This window comes from Coffea eugenioides, chromosome 2 (assembly GCF_003713205.1).
Source record: "Coffea eugenioides isolate CCC68of chromosome 2, Ceug_1.0, whole genome shotgun sequence".
Taxonomy (NCBI): Eukaryota; Viridiplantae; Streptophyta; class Magnoliopsida; order Gentianales; family Rubiaceae; genus Coffea; species Coffea eugenioides.
In genome coordinates, this window is record NC_040036.1 from 10,316,075 (window position 1) to 10,335,943 (window position 19,869).

At 35.9% G+C, this 19,869-nt stretch overlaps 2 protein-coding genes across 2 annotated transcripts; both read left to right on the top strand.

Annotated features, from left to right (window-relative positions):
* Positions 1-1,518: 1,518 nt before the first annotated feature.
* On the top strand, positions 1,519-7,620 carry LOC113762664 (glycerol-3-phosphate dehydrogenase SDP6, mitochondrial). Its single transcript, XM_027306213.1, has 6 exons — positions 1,519-2,033; positions 3,783-4,256; positions 4,793-5,124; positions 5,704-5,864; positions 6,131-6,389; positions 6,686-7,620. The coding sequence occupies exons 1-6, from the start codon at positions 1,673-1,675 to the stop codon at positions 6,983-6,985; spliced, it is 1,887 nt and encodes a 628-aa protein (XP_027162014.1). The 5' UTR covers positions 1,519-1,672; the 3' UTR covers positions 6,986-7,620.
* A 2,292-nt stretch (positions 7,621-9,912) lies between these two features.
* Positions 9,913-19,330, top strand: LOC113763192 (vacuolar protein-sorting-associated protein 33 homolog). The gene is made up of 22 exons (XM_027306936.1): positions 9,913-9,984; positions 10,094-10,133; positions 10,254-10,334; positions 10,680-10,874; positions 10,955-11,065; positions 11,156-11,221; positions 11,324-11,431; positions 11,532-11,576; positions 12,238-12,294; positions 12,495-12,589; positions 13,018-13,069; positions 13,162-13,218; positions 13,932-13,994; positions 14,084-14,190; positions 14,892-15,014; positions 15,147-15,228; positions 15,319-15,389; positions 16,313-16,393; positions 17,541-17,598; positions 17,715-17,773; positions 18,105-18,198; positions 18,769-19,330. The coding sequence occupies exons 1-22, from the start codon at positions 9,932-9,934 to the stop codon at positions 18,856-18,858; spliced, it is 1,788 nt and encodes a 595-aa protein (XP_027162737.1). The 5' UTR covers positions 9,913-9,931; the 3' UTR covers positions 18,859-19,330.
* Positions 19,331-19,869: the final 539 nt, after the last annotated feature.

Genomic DNA, 19,869 nt, shown 5'->3' on the forward strand with positions numbered 1-19,869 from the left:
TGATTTATGACACTGAGGAACTATATAGTTTCTCTTCTTAAATTCCTATAATTAAAAAACTTGTAAATCAATTACCTTCTCCCCATAATTGATTTATATGTCGTTTTCCCATTTTTTAAATAATTCATCACTACCAAAATTTTAGAGTGTCCATTAGCAAATTAATGACTCTATCCCTTTTTTTTCTCTTATTTTAAATCAATTGTCCTCCAATTAGTTTCATTGCACTCTCTGACAGTCCAATTAGAAAAAAAAATTAAAGAATTGCAAAATCAATTACTTTCTCCCTTGCATCTAGGCTCATATGGCACTAATTTGTGTTTCTTTATAAATTAGTCGTTTATTGAATATTTCGTTTGCTTTTCCTTTGGAAAAAGGTTATCAAATGTGAATTACTAATCAATACGTTCCGTAACACATCTAATTCTTTGAAATGGTGCTTCACCACATTCAGCCCGCCCAAGTTACTGACTGGATATGGTGCATCAAGGTGTAAACTAATCATTAATTTAGTTATAATTTTACTAGTTGTATCAATTTTTGTCCTTTTTTGTCCAGTAAAGTGTTAGATATCTTGAGTTTTACTATTCAATATCGGTTTCAAATATTCACCTTTTTTCTTGAATTTATTCCTTGAAGATAAAAGAATATGAGAAATTTAACAAAATTGTATCCTTATATTATTTAAAAATGAGTTGCGGTCAAAGGAGTTTTGAATTTCAATCGTATGGATAAGAGATTTTTGGAAATGTGAAATGTTATGTAATTTTTTAAAAGTTTTTGGTACAACTAAGGGCAGCATGTGTTTAGGTATATTTAACAAATTGCCTTCATTTTTTGTACATTTAAAGTTTTGATTTATGGAAACATCTAGATATTTCTGAAATATGAAATTATTTTACAACCGTTTTTGCATTGAGTACAATTCATATAAATTTATGCGTTGGTATAATTACTGAAATGGTGTTATAGACACGTTTAATTGATGTGTGACTTTTGTTGTGCAATTAACACAAAGACATATTAACACGTTGTGCAATTAACATATTGTTATAACTAATCGTTGGAGGATATTCCTTTGTCTGAAACAACTTATATCTGCTCTTCGACGATTTTCAACTGACTTCTATAGGGACCTTTTTGGAATGGTAAAATTGTAAAAGTATTGATAAAGTAAAGTGTACGAGTGTGTGCTGCAATTATAATGTATTATTAGTTTTGTTATGTCTATAACCATTTCTTTTCAAAATGTACTATTATTTGTTAAATAGAAAAACCCTCTCTTCTAATCACAGCCTTCACAGGCACCAAACACCTGCGGATTGCACGGACATTCCCTTCTAATACATTAACAGTGTATATAAAATTAATTCATACAAAAATTATTTATTCACAGGGGCAATATAATATTCCAAGTTCCGGTATATTTCATTCATTTATTTTTACTTTTTTGAATCTCTTTTTGAAGAAAAATGAATGAAGTGTCATTTCTGGCAATATAATATTCATCTTACAAGGATCCAAAGCACTTTTCGAATTCCAATGCAAAATATGTAAACCGAATCGATCCTTCGAATCAAACTTCCATTCCTCCGCTCCATCAGAAAACAAAATACTGACTCCATTCCTCCGGCCCTCCAATTAGTCCCACCACCGCCACTTTCTACTTTCTATGGCCACTTCCATTCGTCTCCGCCGGCTGGGAACCGTCGCCCTCGCAGCCGGTGGTGCATATACTATTCTCCGTGACCCCTCAATATCCGTGAACGACAGAGGTGGTGGTTCTGCTTTACAGATTGTAAAGCAGAAAATTGCAGACCCATTTGCCGTCATCCCCAGCCGAGCCGTTCAGGAATCAGCTCTTATGGGCGCCAGTTTAGCCAACCCTCTTGACGTACTGGTTGTTGGTGGTGGTGCCACCGGCTCCGGCGTCGCCCTCGACGCTGCCACGCGTGGCCTTCGTGTTGGGCTTGTCGAGCGCGAAGACTTCTCCTCTGGGACTTCTTCAAGGTCTACTAAATTAGTTCATGGAGGTTAGAATTTCAAATTTAAATAAGTGCACAGTTATTCAGTAATGTTCAGACGAATCGTTGGTAAGTCTGGCAAAATGACTAAATATGGTTAAATTTCTAAAAATTTATTGATCTTTTGGGTTACAGATAATGATATATATTGGCAAGGACGCATAGTATTTGACTATATATAGATAAATTGCTAAAAAATGATTGATCTTTTGGAATACGATTAATGATATATATCGTTAAGGACGCATAGTATTTATTCATCGTTGAAATCTCCTTTCTATGCATGTGGCATGCGGGAAATAAGCTTTTTTGTGCTCAATTGCTAGATATGGTCAGAAAGGCTTGATCTTTTTGCTCTTGAGGTATTGGGATTTAGTCGCTTAGGTAATAGTGTTGAAGATAGAATAGATAGAGGTAACATTAAAAGTTGGTGGTTGATGTCTACTACCTTACTCTATCATGCAGAAGGTCAGGAGTGATTAGAAACTTTTGCAGTATCTTTTGCTTCTGTGTATTGGCATAAGGTCATTGAGAGAGCAGTGAAGATGAAAAGATAGATAAAGAAAAGAGAAATTTAGTAGCTCGGCATTTTATGCGTGCTCCATTGTGCAGGATGTCAGGAGTTCGACTCCTTGTGACCACCTTGCAATGATCACAAAGAAAAGTAAAGGTAAAAAAAAAAAAAAAGAGTGTTCCAGGTGGCTATAGACAGGACAATTTTTGCCAAGATTTAGTGCCAAGACAGTTGTGTGGTGAGTGTGCTTGATGTGATATGCTATCTTTCAGTATATTTGGGAACCTTGAATCTAGATGTAGAATGTCTTTTAGTATAGTTGGGAGCTATGGTTGGAGTTTATATTATAGTTGTCTGCAGTTTAAGCTTAGTTTGAAATGCGGAGCCAGTTTAAGCATATGCAGTAAATGAAGCAACATATAAAAGGTGGATGATCGAGGGTGGGCACAGAACTTCCCTTTTTTGTCATATATTTAGGGGAAGGGGCATTTCATCTGAGTGAAATTGGTGATATTTGTGTTTATAAGATTGCTTTTAACTGAATTGGTGAATGCATTAAGTTTCAAAGCACTGGAAGGTCTTCATCCTAAATTCATGTGTTGCTACAAATTGTCCAGCATATGATGATCTCACGGTTATTAGATCTGCCCATCTAAGTTTGAGTACAGAAATTATCATCATGGTCTAGATGTGATGTGAGTGGACTTCGATATTTCAAGCATAGGCGTTCATTAACTGTAGTATCATTCAAGAAATTTCAAGTTTAAAGAACTTTAGAAGCTCACGAGTTCAATCATTGGATTTTTCAAAATGGGAAATGTTTGCTACTTGCAGGTCAAAGCACAATTTTGACAAACCTTATGAAAATTTGCTCATCTGTCTTGATATTATTGGCTAGCATGAGCATGATATCATTCTATTGATAGTAACTGGTAAGTTAAGTAGTCTATGTCGATCATTGCAATCATCTCATAGTTGATATTCCTTTGTTGGTGCTTATGACTCTTCAGATTTAATTCCACCCAATTTTTCCTGTACCAATCTCCCAGGTTTTGAAAAAATTCATTGATCATGTATGATGGCAGCTCATAATGGACTCTAACGAGTTTAGAACATATTATACAACTTTTTTCCAAAAAACCCCACTTTCTTGTTGTTCTGTTATTATACTTTAGAATCAACAGGGCATTATTGCACATTTTTTGCATTTAAGCCTTGGTGCTTATTAGAAGTATCTTTTACAGGAGTTCGCTATTTGGAGAAAGCTGTTTTTAACTTGGATTATGGGCAGTTAAAGTTGGTTTTTCATGCACTTGAGGCGCGCAAACAGGTTATTGACAATGCTCCCCACCTCTGCCATGCTTTGCCATGCATGACGCCGTGTTTTGACTGGTTTGAGGTGATCTACTACTGGATGGGCTTGAAAATGTATGATCTGGTTGCTGGACGCCACCTGCTACACGTATCCAGATATTATTCTGCTCAGGAGTCTCTAGAACTATTTCCTACTCTAGCAAGGAATGGTAAAGAGAAAACTTTGAAGGGCACGGTGGTTTATTATGATGGACAAATGAATGACTCGAGACTCAATGTTGCAATAGCATGTTCTGCTGCTTTAGCTGGGGCAGCTGTGCTTAATCATGCAGAAGTAGTATCACTTCTCAAGGATGATGTTACTGGCCGCATAATCGGTGCACGCATTCGCAATAACTTATCTGGTACAATGAGAATTACACTACCTCTTGCTTTGTTATTTTACTTTCCTTTCCAACAGTGCATTTTAGAGCAGTGTAGTGTGTACAATGTGTTTATATTTCAACTGGATTCAGGCTGGTGTAGAATTTTTAATTTCCTTTCCAACAGTGCATTTTGGAGCAGTGTACTGTGTACAATGTGTTTGTATTTCAACTGGATTGAGTCTGGTGTAGAATTTTGAGTCTATCATTTTCGCTTACAGCATCTCAGCATTGTACGGTTTTCCTTGTAAATTGTGTTTCTTTATGAGTTGCAGTTCATGAGACTACTTATTTGAGTAAAAACACTGGTTCATAATCCAACTCTCTCTCTTAACCCATTGTGTAAAACATAAAAAAGCATATTTTTCTCATTGCATTTACTAATTTTTTTTTTTAAATTTCCTTCCCCTCTTGTACTCATTCCTCTGTGTACTCTCAGGTCTCAATATTTTCATCCTGTACCAATTAGCCAATGTCATCGACTTGCTCTTAGAGATCTTACTTTTTAAAGTGTGCAGGCAAGGAGTTTGATACATATGCAAAAGTAGTTGTCAATGCTGCTGGACCATTTTGTGATTCTGTGCGGCAAATGGCTGACAAAAAGGCAAAACCAATGATCATTCCTAGTAGTGGTGTGCATATTGTGCTACCTGATTACTATTCACCTGAAGGAATGGGCCTCATAGTTCCAAAAACTAAGGATGGTCGTGTTGTCTTCATGCTCCCATGGTTGGGGAGAACAGTTGCTGGTACTACAGATTCAAACACCTCCATTACAATGCTACCAGAGCCTCATGAGAATGAGATTGAATTCATATTGGATGCTATATCTGGTTATCTGAATGTCAAGGTTTGTTGGTTTGCCTAACTTGATTTCGTATTGAGTGCTGAATCTCAGTCACCTAACTTATATATGATTCAATGCATAATCTGTCATTAGCCTTAGAGGACCTTTTAATTTATTTGATTAGATGAAATCCAAAGTGTTATTCACTGCTGGTATTTCATTGGGTTATCTTCAACATTTGTATGGATTATAAAGTTGCAGAATGCTTTAAATATCAGGTTCTTAGTTCTTGTACAGCATATTGACTACTGTAAGCTAGTTTGAGGCATTGTTTGGTCTAGTCTAAAACTACTAGACTTAGTTTAACATTTTGTTGAGTTTTTGCTTGCATTTGATGTTAGCGTTTTGGTTTCAAGAAATTTGGGGATCAGGAAAAGGCTGATGAGCGCAAGTTGCATGTGATGAATCTGCCATAGTAAAACCAGTTAATTAGCTAATATTCGATTGTGTTGTGAACTCTTCTTGTTCTTTTAGGTCTCTTGTAAATGGTTTCATGTGGTTTTGAAGTGTGTTCTTTCTTTTTTCCTTAATGTTATATTTGCATAATATCTTGTGGGGACTAAAAGTTTGTCAGAAAACTAGGTTCGGCGCACAGATGTACTTTCTGCTTGGAGTGGTATTCGTCCATTGGCAATGGATCCTAAAGCAAAGAACACAGAGAGCATTTCCCGTGATCATGTTGTTTCTGAAGACTACCCTGGTTTGGTAACAATTACCGGTGGTAAATGGACTACATATAGAAGGTATTTTTTTTTTTTTCTTTTTGGTTTACTGAATTAGAAGCATACCTTTCATATCCTCACTTCTTGGCATTCACACCTGAGCTCACTTATTGTGTCAAGTATATTCTAGTGGTTAGCTATCTTCTGAGTTTCTCTTGATAAGATTCTTGGGGTGGAGATGTTAGTAAGCAGAATCAACATTTTTCTTACATTTATGCCTCAGTGCTTGCTTCTTTTTTTTTTTTTTTCCAGCATTGTGGACAAGTATTTTTTTTTTTCTGTTTCAGCATGGCAGAAGATGCTCTTGATGCTGCCATAAAGTCTGGGAAATTGAACCCAACCAACAAATGCTTAACATACAACATACAACTCGTAGGTGCCGATGGGTGGGAACCCGCGTCTTTCACCATACTAGCGCAACAGTATGTGCGCATGAAAAGGACATATCGTGGAAATGTTGTTCCAGGAGTGATGGATACTGCTTCAGCAAAGCATTTATCTCATGCGTATGGTACTCTAGCCGAACGAGTGGCTGCAATAGCTCAGGTATACTAGTTTAACTCTTTTTATTTGTTTGTGCAATTATTTCTATGATTCAACAATCTTTTGCAATTTATACTAAGGCATTTTGATAGATTTAATTCCCTGGAGTTCATTTATAGCTTCTACATTTACATATTCCTAGCAAGTCTGGTTATCTCCATTTCCTTGCTTTTTTTTCTTTTCAAAGAAATCTTATTTGAATATTCATGTGCAACTATCTCATGGGGAGCGGGGGATTTGTACTTGTCATTTGATTCTGATTGAGTTTTTACTTGATTTTTTTTTAAAAAAAAATCAAGAATGAGAACCTGGGGAAGCGACTTGCCCATGGATACCCGTTTCTGGAAGCAGAAGTAGCATATTGTGCTCGAAACGAATACTGTGAATCTGCTGTGGATTTTATTGCCAGAAGATCTCGGCTAGCTTTCCTTGACACAGATGCTGCAAATCGGGTTCTACCCCGCGTGATTGAGATTCTGGCTGCTGAGCACAAATGGGACAAATCAAGGCAGAAAGAAGAACTAAAGAAGGGTAGAGAATTTTTAGAAACCTTCAAATCATCAAAGAATGCTCAGTTCCATGATGGGAAACACAAATAGCAAGGAGTCGTAAATGTAGATCCCGAAAGAGTTGCTAACCTCCTCTTTTGTCAAGCAACTGCTTCAGGGCAACAATGACTTGTACAACGTAGGTGTAGCTTTTCAGTTCTGCATGAACGGTTGATTGCCCCATCTCTCATCAGCCATCAGCCGAAATAATATCAATTTGGATGTCATCCATATATATACGATACTAATTTGGATAACATCCAAATTTGGATATCTTTACTCTTTTTGTGCAAGATGTCTACTGGGAAGACAAATGAGCCTAAATAATCCTTCTTTTGGATGTCATCTGTTTGTGCAAGATGTATGCAGTGAAGACACTTGTGGTTCTAGACTTCAGTGTTTGCTGATCTCTGAAAGTCATCTATATAATATTCGACAGACACAAAATTTACCCCACACACAGTGCTGGCATTGCTTCTGGACTAGTACTACTTAGCCATGGATTGGTACCTTAATGGCTTTTCTGATTAAGATTCTCGTTGAAATATGTATGGTGGAGTCAAGTGTTTAGAGCATTTTCTTGAAAAAGAAAATGAGGCAGCCTCTCCTTTTGGCTCTTTGGGCCATTCGCCAAGGATATATTTATATCCTTTTTACAACTTATATGAAAGTTAATCAGTTGACTCTAATCCTTCTTTACTCCTTTTGGCTGCTAACCATTGTTGCCTTCTTCACCCTATTAGTCAGTTATCATCATTTTGTTGGTGTATTTCTTATAGGAGTATTATTTTATCATGTAGTTTATGCTAGTGACCTCGTCATTTTTTAATTAGTAGTAGAAATCTAGGAAGATGATTTTTTTATGGTTATTATCACTTTAAATACATGATTTCGAATAAGGGTTGAATGACTCATTTCACGTCAATTTTCTAGTGTATATGTAACTTCTACATAAACTATTTTTCCTTTGAATGTTATGTTCGTGTCTTCATCCTATACGCATGCATATGTTACACATGTATCGTGTTCATCTAAACATATGAATCACTATCCTTCAAGAGTAATCAGGATTTGTATATCAAAAAAGATTTCATCTTGTTCTCTCTTTTTCTTTTTTGTAAGAAAAAAATGGAAAGAACGCAATTTGTTTTCTAATTCCATCAATGAAGACATTTGTCATGGAAGGATAATAAACATAAAAAGCTTGAATGAGTTGGCCTTAAACAGAAATAATTCCATGTATTGTATCATTATGCTTGTTAATCTATTTTTTTTTTCTCATAAGCATAAGGGATATAGGTTACCCTACATACCCGAACCTATCTATATGGGTGATAATTTCTGACACGACCTGAAAACACGAAACGAACCTAATACGAAATTAATGGGTTTGGGTTGAGGTTTCGTGGGTTTGGGTTAGAATCGGGTCGAACCCGATGGACCCGAAAAAAAAAAACGGGTCGAATTCGGGTTAATCCGTGGGTGGCCTGATATGACCCGATAACTCGTTTACGAATTAAAAATAATTTAATAAACATAAAAATTATTTTATCTAACTAAACTAAGTTATTCTTTTTTTCCAAAGGCATTAATCACTTAATCATAAATGAATTTATTTAACTTGTGTGAAGTTGAAATTATTATATTTGGATAAATAATGTATTATATTATTTTTTACTTTTATACTGTTTTAATTTATTTTATATTTTATTTGGGATAAAACACTTTTACGGTGTTTTTATTTATTTTAGATTTGGTTTGGGATTATTTATTTAAATTTTTATTACTTAATTATGTAATTAGTCTTGTACGAAATTAATTTTATTAGAAATTACAATGGTAAATTAATAAATTAAAATTAAGTTTCGGGTCATTTCGGATCAACCCGCCAATCCAAAATTTTCGTATTCGTGTCAAGTATTCTGACCCGTTTCGGATTGGTGGGTCAGGTTCGAGTCAGCGGGTTTTCTGTTATATCCGAATCTCAACCCGACCCGCCAACCCGAAACGGACCCGATTGCCACCCCTACTATAGGTTCACCGATTATACAGGTTTAGGATATGAAATACAATTTTGCTAAACCGCTACATACACTTAGGGTCAGCAAAATTACAAATGGATTGGTTACCCGATTCATGAATACTCCTAGTAACACTTTCATGTTTTTGAGATATTCTTTGACATGTCTTTTAATGACCTATTTATATTTTTACTATATTTTTATCCAACAAAAATTACATCCCAGCAAGGTGCTTATTATTATTTTTTTGGGAACTAGAAAATGCGATAAAATTGGAGCCATTGTTTCTTGTGGATCTCTGCAGTTTGTCTAATATATCTTGTTACCACCAAAAGAAACACAAAAAAAAGGAAAACATTTGACTTGTGAAAAAGGAAAAATGCTTATCTTAAGCGTTTTTTAAAACTCTATTGTATTTTGGATTTTTTTACACACATTTAGTATTCACTTGACCTACCATATATATACATATACTTATAATTATTTTTCTCCATTACATTTATATACTTTCTTTATTTAATATTGTCTACCTTCCCTTATATTTATTTATTTTTCTAATTAATCTTATATTTTAAAAAATATAACATTTAAATATATCTTAACCATTTTTTTTTAGGTCAAGAGAGGCTGAAACCAAATTTACAAGATTAGATAGCGAATTGCACCCATCACATCGAATGGCTAGCTAGATCGAATTAACAGTATCTGGTGGATCTTAGGAGTAGTCAACCCCAAATTGAACATTAGGAGTGGTCAAAGCCGAAACATGTACACCCGTCAGCCTTCTATTGGGCTGATGAAATCAAGGCTGGCATTACGAGCTGAAACATTGGGCCTTTCTGGGGCTTTACCTCATAGTTGCTAACTAGCCAAGCCCATAAAAGAGCCGACGCTAATAGCCCTTTTAAATCTCCACTTTCGTTCTAGCAAGCTCTCACAAAATTATCAAACGCGAAGATCAGGAGAGGGAAAAATTATGGCGCAAATTCCCAATTTAGACAATGCTCCCATTAATCTCACTGCAATTAGGTTTGTTAATTATCAATTGTGTTAATGTATATTTAAATTGCTTCAACTACTCATTTACTCAAGAATTAATCTTGCTTCTCTGTTTTCTTTTTTTCTGGGTGAAATTCAGAGATCAGTCTCAGAAAGAACTTCTTACTATCCTGAAAAATGTAAGTTACATACTTCAGTTTACTCTTTTTTTTCCCTCTGGGTGACAGTTGAATTAATTTGTAAAATAATTCGAACAATTCAATATTTTTCATTTTTGTGGTGATTTTTTTTATTGGTAGATTCGAGGAAAGAAATGTTTAGCTATCGATCCCAAGCTTGGTGGTTCGCTTTCATTGATCGTCCAGAGCTCACTACTCAAGGCAATTCCCCTTTAATTCTTTTTTGTTAATACATTTTTGGCCCCAGCCAGTTGTGATTTCTATCATTATACATTTTCAGCTCGCTAATTGAGTTTTTTATTTAGTAAGATTGTCTGAGTTATGGGTAATCAATGTATTCTTTTGTGCGTTTTCTCGAAGATTTATCGTTCAGTTTACTGAAAAAACATAAGAACATTTTTGCTTAATTTTGGGTGTAACCTTGATCGGAGCAAAAACTGTTATCTGAATTGTAGTAATGAAGCGTGGCTTCTCAATGTGTGGACTAGCGAGTGAGAGTTTTTCTGAAATTAGTCAATTTTAAAGGTGTTTTGATATGTACAACAGGAACATGGGGCTGAATTGCGTCATCTTACTGCAGAACCAATTCAAACTGATTGCACCAAGGTCGTTTACCTGGTCCACAGCCAACTTGACTTGATGAAATTAATTTCCTCACAAATTCGTGATGATACTTCAAAGGGTCTTCAAAGAGAGTATTTTGTTTACTTTGTTCCTCGTCGTACTGTTGTGTGTGAGAAAGTAAGCTCCCTTTCCAATTAAGTTTGTTAATGCGTCTTTACTTGTTTGCTGAATTGATTATGATGTTTATGTTTGCTTAGATACTAGAGGAGGAGAAAGTTTATGACTTGTTGACTATAGGTGAGTACCCATTGTATCTAATGCCAATAGATGAGGATGTAATATCGTTTGAGCTCGACCTTGCTTATAAAGTAAGTCTGCTTGTACTTTTGCTTTAGAAAAAGTGTTCTGTACATCTTGGAAAGGGACATATCTAAGAGCAGGTTAGCTTTGCCTGATAGGATCATTTGGCGGATGGAGACACGACCTCTCTCTGGCACATTGCAAAGGCTCTCCACAAACTAGAGGTCCATTTCTTCTGTTTCTTATCCTACTAGTCAAAATCAGTTTATTCACTTCCTCGGTTTGCCCATGTTTTCTGATAGCCTTCTTTTACTGGATGAATGCAGTCTACTTTTGGAGTGATACCAAATATTAGGGCCAAAGGGAAAGCATCTGCACGTGTTGCAGACATTTTGAATCGCATGCAAATTGAAGAACCTGTTAACGCATCAGATGTACTTATGCTTCAACTTATAGGCTTTTTATATTTGTTTGATTTGAGAATCTTCTATGTTGTTTATTGGCAATTTAAAGGATCTTTTCTTCTTGCTGCAGGCTGGCATGCCAGAAATCAATACTCTGATCCTCCTAGACAGAGAGGTATTCACTCATTCACTCTGTCTCTCTCTGTCTCTCTTTCATAGATAGATAGATGGATGGGCACAGATATGTGTATATGTTTATATGTGTGAAAGGGTGTATGTGTATTTATGTACAAGCTTAGACCAGATTACTGATGTATATACGACTGTTTCTCCATATGACATCTTTATATTTACTATTAACTTTATAGTAGTTCATCACCTCATGCTCAGAGAGTTATTATGCACTCGAATAAGTAAATTGTTTTTTGTTATAATCATCATGAATGAGCTAGAGTAGGAGGTTGTAACATCTGGCTAGCTACCTACGGTGGGAACTGTTCCAATCAGGGGGAGGTACATAGGTGTCTGTTGACCATTCTGGGTTGCTGAAAGTGTACACGTGTCCATCACAAAATTTTGAAATTACATTTCAAAATATTGTAATTTGAGATATTAAAGCCTGGGTAAAGGCAGGCTATTCCTTTGGACCAAAGATTACTCATCTCCAGTCATGGTATTCATGGACTTGGTTTGAAGGCTTGTTCTCTGAAAAATTTAATCTACTAGCACTAAGCAATCTATTATCATGCCTTAGTTTCAGGCTTGAGTATTGGGATTTTAATTGTAATGCTAAGAAATATCTTCAGTCTGATTGCTATTTGTTGTTTCTGCTGCAGGTAGACATGATCACTCCTTTGTGTTCTCAGTTAACATACGAGGGGCTGCTGGATGAGGTAAAATGCAAAAGAACTTCATTGGACACTAATAAACTAAATTTGCGTACTAATTTGCATTGCTGAGTACTACTTTACAATAACTGCAATTCCTGCTGGATCAAATGTAATTTTCTCTTTTGGTAGTTGGCTAATATGATCCGTGTCCTGTGTATTTGGCTTACAATATATTGCTTAGCTTTTCTACTGGTTGCATGCAGTTTCTTGGTGTCAATAATGGTGCAGTGGAAGTAGACTCATCTATTATGGGTGTTCAGCAAGAAGGAAAAAAAATGAAGGTTCCCCTTAATTCAACGTATGTTAGTTCTATATATGCCCTACTTAGCTTCTCTCATCTTCCTGCGATTCTTATTCTTTACTTTGTGATGATCTGTTGTGCTGTATGCTTATCTCTTCCAATCCCTGTTGTCTAAACATCTTAAAAAATGCTCTTCATCTCTTCCATGCCAAAGCAAAATTGGGTTTCCTCTGAGCAATTTCACAATCAATTGAGTTTTTTTCTTTGTGAAGAATTCTGAATTTGTCTATGCCTTTTTTTTTTTCTAAGATGAAAGGTTTTTGCCTTCCCTGCTGGCTGGCTATTTGTAGACTTTCCCCTTCTAATTGATGGTTCAATTCTTGTCTAGTTGTTCTGTGCGCAAGTATACATCAGTGCGACATGTAAATATCTTGCATGCCTTGGCTTTGTAACATTTACTGATTCTTTTTCTGCTGTTACTCCAGTGACAAACTGTTCAAAGAGATACGGGACTTAAACTTCGAATTTGTTGTCCAGGTTGACCTGTTTTGAGCATTTTTTCATGTCCGCTCACATCCTGTTTAATTAGTTTATCATTTTTCTCATGTGCATTCACAGTGTGATTGCAGGTTCTACGTCAAAAAGCAACATCCATGAAACAGGACTACACAGAGATGACAACTACTGTATGTGGTCATTAAAGTAGTTTTCTCATTTTTTAAGCCCCAAACCAACTTTATGTTCAGTTTTGTTACTAAGTATTAAATTGGCTAGTTTGTACAAAAGAACATATGGTCCAAAATACTTCCATGTAGTTGTGCAAATTCCATGTGCTCTTGCTGATGAATTTTTCAAAATGGAGACTCGACTGATCATGTCGGTAAAAAGGCTTAGTGTTTACATGTCTATACGGTTACTGGTGGCAGATTACCTATTATATACTGCTTTCTCCTATATTGTTTTTGTTTTTAAAAGAATAACAACAAAATAATTCCCCATCAAAGCTCGGGACAGAAGCCAGTGTTATTAGGAACATATACGGGAGAATGTCTAATAGATTTTAAAAAATGTAAAGTGATATCTACCTAGTAGTGTATAATATTGTGGATTCATCATAATGAAGTAAAATATTTTTTGCTAAGCCCTAGAGCATCTTCTTCTACATGGCACTAAGAATATTGCCGAAAAGAACAGTCAGGTTTTCCTTCTTAATTACATGGATGGCTTTGTCATGTGGATCCATTGTTTGAGCAAACTTAATTATACTTATTTCCTCCCCCCCCCCCCCCCCCCCAAAAAAAAACAAAAAAAAAGTTATTCTTGTTTCTCCAATGTGAGGATCTTTATATTGCTCTACACACTAAGAATATTCTCTGACATGGTGCTGCATTGCATACAGAATCAAACAGTATCTGAATTGAAGGACTTTGTGAAAAAGCTGAACTCGTTGCCTGAAATTACTGTAAGCTCTTCACGGATTAACTGCAGTTATCGTTCTGGATGGTTCAATTGTCAAGTTCCAGATCTAAGTGCAGTCAACTATTGTTTCAGCGGCACATAAATCTTGCTCAGCACTTGTCAACTTTTACATCAAAACCTTCATTTCTTGGGCGTCTTGATATGGAACATACAATTGTTGAGGCTGAGAGCTATGACATGTAAACTCAATTTCTTTATCTTTTAATTCTTCTAAAGTGAACTCAGAGAAGTGTACATTTAACTGACCCTTTTACTTAATAAAACTTTGTTAAATCAGAAGATTTAATATGAGCTAAACTTGCTGTGGCTTACTAACATAATAAGCTTCATTTGATGTGGAATGCTTATCTTCAGGGTAACTTACACCTAGCTGAGTCCAGTTTTGTTCTGGTTGCAAAATTTTTCTTCTTTTCTCTATCGAGTTAACTTTACCAACGTGATTGCTTGTCATGGTTACTGTTGTGTAGATATTCCACCTGCTTTCTCAACTGCCAAATCATTTACTTTGACCCCCATTTTTTCCGGGTAACTTTGGGGGCTTGCATTTGAAGTTTGAAGCATTTTGGATTAATTATCCTCTTTTATTTGCTATATATTTTCCAAACATGGTAGTATATATTCTAACCTTGATTTCCACAGACACTTTAAATGCCCTGTTCACTCAGTGCTTTTCCCAAATTACATTCTCAGTGAGTCTGATCTCCAAACCTCCTTTGCCTCCCTTGGAAACTAGTGTTGTCATCATTGTCTTTTTATAACCTCTGTTTTCGTTTGCCCTCAACCATGATCAAATAAATTTGCATGGATTCCACATAAACATGGTCCATTGTCCCTTGATGACCTACTTGGCTGCAGAAACTAATTGTGGACATTAATGCAGATGCTTCGAGTACATTGAAGAGATGATCCACAAGCAGGAGCCTCTAGTTAATGTTCTGCGTCTCCTGATCTTGTTTTCAATAACAAATTCAGGACTGCCCAAAAGGAATTTTGACTATTTGAGGCAAGTGGAGGGCAGAATGAATTGATTTTCTGTTTAGTCTGATTTTGCATTTCACATGTGGTATTTCATGATTTTTTCTCTGAGTTTTCAGTATCTTTTGAAAACTTGTTGACCTCCATATTGTTGTTTTAGGAGAGAGTTGCTTCACAGCTATGGTTTTGAGCACATGGCAACTCTGAATAATTTGGAAAAAGCTGGTTTGTTCAGGAAGCAGGTCTGAATAGCACATCATATCTTTCACATAACACAGTTGTATGCATTATTGACCTGATTGTTGTATAACTTTTCATCTTATCCCTTGCAGGAGACAAAAGGCAACTGGATTACGATCAAACGCGCTTTGCATCTTGTGGTTGAGGATACTGATACAGCTAAGTAGGGATTGATTTCCTGTCATTGATCAATATCTGATTATATTTGTTCCAATCAAAGAAGTTTTAGTATATTCCGGTAGTAGGTGATAAAGGACGAAAAGGATTTTCTCAGAAAACACCTCCAGTTTCCAAATCATGTTTCATCTCCTTCAGAAACTATGGTGGCATATAAATTATTTATTCTTTCTATTAGTGGTACACCAGGAAAAAGTTTGTAGCATGAGAAACTCCTAGAAACTTTAGCTGACCACTGATAGCTCCCATCTTGCAAAGATAAGTTTTTGGGGAGAAGGGTAGTGATTTAGCCAAATTTGGTAGCAGTTAATAAAATCCATGTTGATGATTCAGTTAAGTCCATCAGATATCTAAGTGGTCTATCTTTCGTGGGCTGACTTCTTTTGAATTTTTCTTAAATTTAAGTTGACTTCAGTTTTAAAGCATCTGGTTGTGCAGAGTGGAATTAGTGGGTAGATAATATGTTGAATTAGATCAATAGCTAGAGTCTCAATAACCCAACCAGTAAGATATTTCATTGTTCAGGGAAAGATTAAATTTGAAAGACATTCTTTGGGAGAGAATGGTAAACTTTTGATCTCAACAAAGAATGAAAATTGCAGTTGCTGATAACCAAGAAGAGATGTAACTGTCATAGGTATAGCATGTAGAAGGGCATGCTGTCTGACCATATCTATAATTTGGTTAAATCTTTTGTTTGGGAATGTAGTTCTTTTTTGGCTTTCAGTTCTGTATAGTGCCTGATCAATAAAGTGCTTTACTTTTTTGTGGGAAAATTTTTCTAAGCATCTGTAAAGGTCATTCTGCATTGTTTGTTAGCTAAACCATTTGTAGAATTATTTACTGACTTCTAGAAGTTTCTGCATTCCTCTTTGTTGTTGCTAACTTGTGATGCTTTTGACATAACAGTCCCAATGATATCTCCTATGTCTTCTCTGGATATGCACCTCTCAGTATTCGCCTTGTTCAGCATGCAATCCGATCTGGATGGTAAGATTCATTTTTGAAGCATGTTACCAATTTGACAAGCCAAATTCTTGCATCTAGCTGTTTGGCTTGTTTGTTGGAAGAATACGAGTCTAAACATGGTTTTCTCATCTAAATCCAAAGGCTCCAAAATGGGGGTTGGGAGCAGGGAAGAAAGTAGGTATACAAACATAACGTATTTTCTTTGCAGCTATTTTTCTTGGGGATCTTAGTTGCTATTATATAGAGAACTAAAAGTGGACTGTATATTAGTCTGAAGAAAAGGAATGAACAAAATAAAACTCCAGTTTCTTCAGTGGATTTTTTTTTTACGGTTTAGAGCTATGTGGTCAGAAGAGAAAAGATTCACTAGGGGTAAAAGGTCTAGTGAAGATTTAGACTTGGCTTGCTGCTTATGGAGTTGCAATAAGTGCCCGCCAATCTGGTCCTTCTTACTTCAATTGTCACTCTCAACTGTGGAAGCTGCTGCTTCTACAACATCTGATGCATATTTAATGTCTGTATTCGCTATTACAGGTGTTGAAAAACCTCTCTTGGAAAGTAGTTTTGTTGTATATGTTTCATTGGTGCTTGGATGAAGTAAACACTAACCCCTTTATTTTCAATACAGTTGATTTTAGGCAACATGTCTAAATACAGATAGTTTTAGACAACATGTCTAAACACAGATGTTCCTCTTGAATTTCAGATCAAGCATTAGAGTAGAATTTGTATCTCCATGTAGTTTCAGTGGAAGTGTCAATTAAAAACCATGAGATAAATGATTGACATATTTTGAGAAAAGATGTTGCTATTCAAGGAATTGTTAGCTCTAGTTTTTCATTCGAATTGAGGACCCCAAAAAAACTTTTATCTTTCTATTACTTGAGTTTTGAAAGAGTTTTAAAATGCTTTGTCTTTGAATACTGTGTAAAATTAGAGTTTCAAACAGGTCTTTACTGTACTGGATGCTTCGAATATTTTGAATTGAGTGTTCTATTCATCTTCAAGGTTTGCTTTCTGGATCAAGAGCAAACCATAACTTTAGTTATTTAGGAATTCATTGTATATTCTACCTTCTCAAACCTCTTTCCGTTATTGAGTGATATAACTTATTTGAAGTAGTATGAGATGTGGCTTTCTGTAATCTTGTGGTGAAATAAATTTTCAGGCGCCCTCTTGAAGATGTACTGAAGTTACTGCCAGGACCACATACAGAAACCAAGAGAGTCAGTATTGTGTTCGCCTAGACTTTCTTTGTCATTCTTTTTACTGCTAGACTCCATGTTCTTGTTATGATAAGGACGCTGCACAAGACTCTTACTATGGTTTATCTTATCAACAGAGTGGATATGTTGGCGGTTCATATGACAATCTTTCCAGTTCTGTGCTCAACTTAGCCAAGTAAGTTTTCGGGCAGTACATTGATATTGTCATAATTGTTTGCTTCCTATATGAAGAAGGATCCTGTGATGCTGTACGAATGCAGGATCATTGGTCTAGAGTTGCAATGCATTGTTTAGGTAGCAACAAAAATTTCCTTCCTGTTTCTAATGCTATATTGCCTCTCTCGGTTTTGTTTATGCTCTCTTTTAAATGAATCTGATTAGAGGTTTGGAATTATGAAAGTTGTATTTGTTCCCAATTGTGTTTGGAGATTGGGATTTTGAGCCAAAGAGCTTCAAAAGCTAAGAGTTGAACCAAATTCTCTTTTTGACACCTATTGAAATTTCAGAGTTGGAGATGGAAGGCGCTCTTTGGTCCTTGTTGTTTTCGTTGGAGGGGTTACGTTTGCAGAAATCGCTGCTCTTCGTTTCCTCAGCTCTCAGGTATGTTTTCAATTGCAAGTCATACGTTTCAAATGACTTTTTCTTTCAGTGTTTGACAGATCATGAGTTACTTTTAGTGCTCATTGCAGTATATCAAAATGCAAGAATATTTTAGTACTACTATTTGGGTATTGTTCATTGGAGTGCCAATTTGACTAATTTCATGTTTCTAGTAATTTCAAATGTGAATCACTGAAGGTTATGGTTCATTGTCATAACTGTCTCACGACAGTGAACCATACGCCAGACAGCGTCTGCTTGTGCTCCCTTGGTGGTGCTATTTCCCTTGGTCAAACCACCCTTGGCCTTGGAAAACCTTCAGTGCTTCTTTGTACTCTCAGGCAGCAAAGGACAAAATGGAAAAGTGCATTCTCTTGCTGTCTTGCATTATATGATACTGCTTCCTTGCAGGCAAAGAACTATGAAATAGCCCTGCTTTGTCTCCAGTTTTCAACCTTTACCTTAAATTTCTTCTTGTCTCGATCACCATTGCATCTGCTGCTGCTGTTATCTTGTCCATGTCATCTTGTCAATATTGCTAAATGCATCCGTGCAATTTTCACCGTGCAGGAGGGAATGGCATATGACTTAATAATAGGAACCACGAAGATCATCAATGGTCAAACGTTAATTGAACCATTTGTTGAGAAATTGGGATAACTTTTAAAGATCCTTTTGGACAGTTAGTGAGCTGCAGAAGAGGAAGGAGGCTGCTCCTTGCTTGTCACGCGGAAGATCATAGCCAGCTTGCTTCCTTTTGATTGTTAAGCAGATGTTTGACTTGTATGCGAGGTGTCCGTTTTGACAATGGATCGTAAATGGGTTTGTACAGAAAGAAATGAATTCTAGCCCTTTTTAGGAATGCTTGCCAGGTGGTTTGCACTTCAGGAGTATGGTGCCAAATTTGGAGTCATTTCATTCACCACCTCATCTGGCGGCCTGTCTGTATTTTTTGCTGGCAAAAGATATGGAGTCTGTTGGACTGGATATCTTTGTAGTATGAATTGGTCGGATGTATTTCACCTCGTAAGTAATTATGATTTGAACCTACAGTTAATTAATCTCCATTTCTCGACTACATGGACGTATGTTTGTAAAACAAGAGCTTGTTTCGCTGAAATTCTTTTTTACATACTAGGTTTTGGATTTCATCTTTTACTTTTGGACAAGCTAATTCTGGAGGATGAAGTTGGTAACCCTTCTAATGAGGGGATCATTTACCTAATGAGGGTAACGGGTTGACCGTTTTACATTGAGTTCGTTGCACCTGCCCTACAAACACACTTACTGTATCAATTTTGCTAACGTCAATATGTAAACATTAACAAAGTCCGTCAACCGTTGTAAGTTATTTGAGATATTTTTACTGTAGCACTATTTGTGATGTGATGTGATGTATGTGAGATAAAAAGATAATTGGGAATATAAAAAGGTGTATTGAAAATTGTAATGATGATGTAAGCAAATATATTTGGAAAAATAATCAGCTGTCCAAACAAACCCACCTAAGTACTGATTGTTATCATTAAATGCATGATACATAATTTGAATTTAAATTTGAAACTCAAATTTTACAAATGTATCATGCATCTAACCGTGATAATATATAGACTGTCAGTATATATAAGATTTACTCATTAAATAAGGGTGAAAATCAATTTTTTCACTTAC